The sequence below is a fragment of the Vigna unguiculata genome, chromosome 2 (assembly GCF_004118075.2).
Source record: "Vigna unguiculata cultivar IT97K-499-35 chromosome 2, ASM411807v1, whole genome shotgun sequence".
Lineage (NCBI taxonomy): Eukaryota > Viridiplantae > Streptophyta > Magnoliopsida > Fabales > Fabaceae > Vigna > Vigna unguiculata.
Window position 1 is genome coordinate 19,005,396 of NC_040280.1, and position 6,603 is coordinate 19,011,998.

Sequence of the window (6,603 nt, forward strand, 5' to 3'; positions counted from 1 at the left end):
TTTTTACACTTCATTACGGAGGGTAGTAGTAAAGTGAGATATTACCATGTTCTTATCTCTTCATAATAAGAGTAAAATCAAAGTAAATTATTCAAATATTAAACCGTTCTAAAATAAAATTAATAATAGAGGAAAGAAGATAAAAGAAAAAGAATAGAAGATGAGAGAATGTTGAACAATTTTTGTGTGTGTCTTATTAATGATAAAAAAATGTCTTATTTATAAATATAACAAGGTAACTCATATATGATACAAATAAGTATAATTCATATCGGTGTCGATTCATATCAATTATATGAGTAACTATATCAAATGAATAGATATGACTAGAATATAAGATATGTTTTTTTATTTTGCTGTGGATTTTAAAGTGAACACTCAAAAAAGAATCCCACCAATAATTGTATCATCGGAATCTTTGTTAATTTATGCTTCTCAAGGAATATAATTGACCAACTCATTTGAAATTAGACTATAATGGCATCTTGAAATTTCTCCGGTACCATTCTTTCCACTCCAATCACTAAATGTCAATAATTCACTTTCAAAACTACACCAATCTCGCAATTATTCAACTTATATTAATTAAACTAAGTCATATTAGTCCACCAAATCCTGCAGAAGTTAGGATTTTTTTAATTTGAATTTTGTAAATCAAGATCAATTTACAACAAACCTGAACTATTAATATAATATTAAAACCATTAAGAATATATTCTAATTGCTGCATATAACCATTAATTAGTTAGTTAATTCAAACTATTGTTGACAACAATTGAACCATTTATTTTGATGTGTTACAATTGGGATATTGGTTCAAATACGAAGTTAACCAACAATTATATTAATTTCATATGTACGATACACTCTTTATTTCCCATATAGTTTCCTATGTTGTCTGTGATTAAAAACATTCAACTTTGGAAATAGTTGAAAACACTGCATGTTTTTGGAACCATAACTACTAATAGGTTTAGCCTTTGAGCACTGAATAAGTGATTTCAACAGCTTTCAATCTTTGGTATGATACTATGATTCATCCTTCAAGTGTTGATCATTTTCGATGCCCTGATGATGCCATTAGCACAGCAACAGCCACAATGAACATAAGCAACATGCTCCCAAGTAGCATATATGTTCTTTTCGATGATTTCCGATATTCACCAAACAAAACAATGCCCCAGAAGGTACTCACTAGTGGAAGTGCCTATCAAAACACCATATATAATCTTTAGTCAGTAAGAATTGGTGGTTTAATTTTACGTCAAAAGGAAAATGAAATTTTGACTTCCATAATGCGACTCATACTTGTACTCTGTGACGTAATTTAGTGTTAGATATCGATTCAATATCTAATACTAAGTCACGTCATCACGACGTCAGACGTCAGAGAGTACAAATGAGAAGTAAAGACTAACCTGAACAGCATCTGCCGCTGCATATCCTGCAGCCTGACCTCCCATAAATTGGAGGCCATTCCCAAAGCCACAAAGGAGACCAGCCAAGAAAGCCCAACCTCTTCCATCCCAGTCTCTCAAATAAGCCTTCAGTGAGGACTTTGGTAAATTTAAGACAGGGTGGTAAAGGAACGTGACGTTAAGAATGATTGCAATAACAAAGCAAGATATTGAGAAGTAAAAGAAGGCTGTGTAAACACTCAAATGGTGAACCCCTTTCTTCAGAGTGTGCCATTGATCATTTGTTGCCAAATTGAATGCTGGTGAGAATAGAGAAAAGCAAACTCCAGCAAAGAATGTTATAGCCAATCCAATGAAAGTGCTCTTCCCTAATACCTGCAAAAAGGTTTAACACAACACCATTTTCATCTACATCATTCTTCATCACCAATGACACCAACAAAAATCTTTCAAAGACTTTATTTCACATTTTAGAGAATACAACAGTAACATTTTATACATCTTTGCATTTCTCCATTCTTCATTGTGTAATATAATATGCAACATAATATGAAAAAGGGTATGTGAAAAATTGGATCTCACTCTTCTAATGTGAATAAGTATAAGGTAGTAATCTCAGTTGTTAATGAGAAAATCAATAGTTTATACTCTGTAAATTAGAATGATCTCAACACATTTTATCCTTGAAGCATATAACCACTTGCCTTAATGGATCTTTTTTTCTCAAGCTCTATAAGGAAAGCTGCAGTTCCTGCTTTTGCTTTGTGTACAGAAGTACTTCCATCTTCTAGATCCTTGGAATCAACTATATATATATATGTAACAAAGGAGATGAAAAATGCCAGAATTTATCAAATGCAGCAATTCCATTTGGCTAAGCTGGCTAAAGATGGCTAGTTAAGTTACCTTCACTTGTTTCTATCGAAGTGGTCAAAGTAGTGTTCCTGGTTTCAAGAGTAAAATTTGGTGGTGAGATCTTAGCTAAAAATTTGAAAGCAAAGCTCACTAAAATCATAATCTAATAACTGCATTCATCAAAAACCAAACACATACTTAGCTCCATCTTTGTAATCAGCCGAAAACTCATTGAGCTTGGCCTTATTATCAGCAGAGTTAGATGAATGAACAGCAGAACCTAGACATACAGCAATCAAAAAGCAACCAACTCCTGGGAAAAGAATCTCAGCTTTGTTGATCTTGTCATCCAAAAAGTAATTGAAGGTTGTTCCTGTTACACCCACAACAGAAAAACAGTACAATGAAACTTTTTTCTCTATGAGTATATTAGGATCCATTGCAATGTAGAACTTGAGTCTAGTAAGTAACATTTAACTTTTGTGGTGTGTTCTTCCCAATGTTCTTATCAGAGTAAGAAAGCAACATAGGTTCAGAATCTAAGAGGTGCATCCATGATGGTATACCTATAACAACAGTTATGCTTGATGTAATCACTTCTACAACTGATAAGCCAACAAAAGCCCAAGCATACTGCGTTGAAAGATTTCCAACACTCAGCACCACTCCACCCCCCATGGCAAACAGAACTGAAGGCCAGTTTTCCTGCATCACATAATTGAAACACTTTCAAAATAAGAGTAATTGAAATCCGTTATTTTTTATCAACAAAACACTCACCCAATCAATTTTATTTCTCCAAATTATTAACAGAAGATCGAATTCAGGATTTTTCCTTCTTTATTACTAAGTCATTTTATGATTCCTACTAAGCTGATATAGAAAATGTTTGTGTTGAGAGAAGAAAAGTACCTGGTGGAGTTGAGACAAGAAGTTGGGGGCAGTGTTGCCAACCTCTCCAAAGGTGAAAGCAATGATAACAGCAGCCATGAGATTGGTGAGTGTGTAGTCAAGGTAAGTGTGCTGAGGAAGACGACCTCGTCTCTCCAGAAGAGTCATCACTGCAGGCCATGTCCCCAAGAACAACAGGGACACCAGCATGCACGCTATGGCACCACCCTTGCTCTCCACCACATACATTGAAATCAACTCCAAATCAATGAAACAATCAAACTCTAAAACTCAATTCACAACACACCACAAGAGATGCTACGCTAGTTGATGCTCTCATATATTCATTCATTCATATACACCCCAAGTCAACCACACCATAGGGCACGAATCTTCAGAGCCAGGTCACATCCATAATAGTAATATCGAAAAGTTTCGCCAAATATTATTAACTACTTCATTGCTTCTTTATGACCACGATATCCCAAAACTATCACTCGCTGGTCAAAATCCCACATCGTTATCTATAATATTTAGATATTTTCATAGAACTATAAATCCATATTATGTCACCTCCATGTGTTTTTTTTTCTCCCTATTTCTTGCAACTTGCATAAAACCTTTCAAAGTAGTACCGTCAAAGTTATTAGTTTAAGGTTATGTGTATCTTAATACAGAACCAACAAGACCTCCACCTCACTTAATAATATTTATATCAATTATTACATCAATAATAAAAGTGTGACGAAAATAATTAAAAAATAATTTTCCAAGATTCTCGCAACAATGCATCACTGTATTCTCTTTGGTGACCATGCTTCACACCGCTTAATTTGTTTATCTTTATAGATATTATGAAAAAAAAAGAATTCAAAGCTATAAATGAAATAAATTTAATTAATTTGATATGCATCAGTATTGTTGATCTCATCAATATCCATGCTTTATGGAGATCTTGCTAGAGTAACGGTATAGAAATAACATTCTTTTTATGGATATGTGTTTTAAGTGAAGATTTTCTCTACATTTATATCCTATATATTATTATAGTTGACAGTATCTAAAACCTTGTGGAACTTCTTTTTATTTAGTTTTCGTTTTCTTATTGGTGTTATGAAAGCGAATCTCATAAGAATTCGCGTAAGTGATGCAAGAGATCAGAGAAAATGACCAAAACTAGAGTCATGTATTGAAAATTTTTAATTGTATAAATATATATATAATTCACAAGTCTAAGAAGACATAGAGTTTTTTCTTTAATGCTTAAAATAAAAACAACTAGGAAAAGCGTGTGAGTAACAAACTTGTTCTTATTGTGTAGTTGAGTTTGACAAGAATATTATTTTTTTCCATTTCAATTTCAACAAACAAACGACATACTATTTGATCCTACGTACTAATCACATGGTATAAATAAATTAATAAATTTAATACTTTAATAGTTAATATTCCTATTCTATTGTAATAGTTTGGTTTTTAAATCTTTCGTAATTTAAAGATAAAGTCAATAGAGTAAAGGTGAAATCAAATTTTATTTTATAAAATTGAATTAGAGTTTTATAATATCAATATATTCCTAATTTTATTAAAAGTACTTCATAAACGTCTGCTCTTAAATTATTGTTTTTTATAGTCACCTAACTTGTTTAAGAAACTAATTTTAATTTTTTTTATTTACCTAATCATGTTTACGAGGAGAAACGACTTACTTACTACGTATATTCTATCATTTGCAATTTTTATTTTCAAATGATGATGTTGTCGATCACATGTATGTACGTTACAAATATAATCGCTGGGGCTATAATTATGTCCATAAGAAACAAACAATTTTGACATTATTATCAATGCAACATTTCAACTTTTTACATATTTTCCCATTAAAAATATATAAAAATTTATCTTAAATTTTTTTTCTCTTGTTTATAATAACTTCTAAAGTTTCTTCTTTTCTATATCGCAACTCTTTCCTCTCTAACTTTCAAATTTCTTTAATTTTAAATTTAAATCTTTTAAACAATGTCTCCAATTTGAAAAGAATACATAAAAATAAATAAATTATAAAAGAATATGTATTAGAATTTATATTAAAAACAAAATAATAAAAATTATATCAATAATTAATTTTTAACTCAACAAAAGAAAATAATATGATAAAAATGCAGATACAAATAAGCATCTTATTTCCGCTTTAGTATCAAATTTTTATATCGTCAACTAATTAAAAGTAAAAGAGTATTTATCCTATTAATATATTTTAATTATACTCATTACAAAATAGAAAGTGTCATAATATGACTATATTTAAAAGTATATCATGCATACTTATTAGTTAGATTTTAAATCGCAAATTGTATAAATTTAATTTGAAATACGATAAGTACCAGTTTTTTTTTTTTTTCTTCTTTTATTAATTTTAAGTGTTGATCTTAGCAAATTGAAAATATTGGGAATTGGCTTAACTACCAATTTTAAGTTAGTGCTTACTTTAAATACTCGAAAAAAGAGTTTTGTCAAAAATAATAGTATATTTATTTACTCGAACAAAGTTGTCTGTAATAAAAAAAAAAAAAAAACATGTGATTACATCAAAACAATAATTTGTTTTATTTATGATTTTATAATAGTTATTTGGTAGTGGAGGCCAATCTATCATGATTAAAATACTGATCACACGTTGAAATTTAAAAAATTGAAGTAGTTGACCTCTTGTCTTAATGTATATGATAAAGTAACAACTACCTACAAGTAATTATTAAATGGTATTAAGTATATATAAATGATAAAGAAAAAAGTGGAGATTTGAATAAAAGTCTAAGGCTTTATAAATGAGTAAGAGAATGTGGTTTAGGAGAAAAAAAATAGAAAAATGTAAAAACATGATGTTTCCATAATCTCAATCTATGAATTTCAGTTTTTTTTTTTTTTTTACGTATATGGTGTACTTTTCTGGTAAAGTAAACTAAGAAAATGAACAACTTTTTAAATTGTTGAGTATGTTGGTGTAAGTCGTGCTTTTAGGAAACGACTTTAAAATAATCAACAAAGAATGGCAACATGCTCAGAAATAAAAAGTCGTATTCCCAAGGCACCACTCTTCTTACTAAAGTTGTGGTCACTAAATTCAAATTATATATATATATATATATATATATATATATATATATTGGATATGAAGTCATGTCGTATAGGTATGCAGAGTTCCATGAATTCGTTGCTATTGATACAAGTTATTTTTATATTTATGTAATAAATAAAAACAAAACAAAACAAAAATTTAAAATTGAAATTAAAGACATAAATTTAAATGTGTAAGAACTAAAAATAATTCTATTTTTGGTGGTTTCAATATTTTTCTGTATCAATATTTTCTTTTTAGCTCCTAGACCGAACTACCTTGTTAAAGAACCTTTCATCTTGAAATTTAGAGACATCAACA

The 6,603-nt window shown here is 29.8% G+C and overlaps 1 protein-coding gene across 1 annotated transcript; it reads right to left on the reverse strand.

Annotated features, from left to right (window-relative positions):
* Nucleotides 1-812: 812 nt before the first annotated feature.
* LOC114166753 (ureide permease 1-like) lies at nucleotides 813-3,657 on the reverse strand. The gene is made up of 7 exons (XM_028051549.1): nucleotides 3,186-3,657; nucleotides 2,840-2,978; nucleotides 2,472-2,646; nucleotides 2,325-2,362; nucleotides 2,123-2,223; nucleotides 1,419-1,793; nucleotides 813-1,207 (listed from the first exon to the last, which is right to left on the reverse strand). Exons 1-7 carry the CDS (start codon nucleotides 3,411-3,413, stop codon nucleotides 1,055-1,057), a joined length of 1,209 nt encoding a protein of 402 aa, XP_027907350.1. The 5' UTR covers nucleotides 3,414-3,657; the 3' UTR covers nucleotides 813-1,054.
* Nucleotides 3,658-6,603: the final 2,946 nt, after the last annotated feature.

What these genes read in the sequence shown, in the direction of transcription:
- LOC114166753 (XM_028051549.1), bottom strand. Translation starts at nt 3,413, where the DNA reads ATGTATGTGGTGGAGAGCAAGGGTGGTGCCATAGCGTGCATGCTGGTG. An exon ending in TCTTGTCTCAACTCCACCAG is followed by an intron (nt 2,979 to 3,185) that starts GTACTTTTCTTC and finishes TATGTGATGCAG; the next exon opens with GAAAACTGGCCTTCAGTTCT. An exon ending in AGAAAAAAAGATCCATTAAG is followed by an intron (nt 1,794 to 2,122) that starts GCAAGTGGTTAT and finishes ACCTTTTTGCAG; the next exon opens with GTATTAGGGAAGAGCACTTT.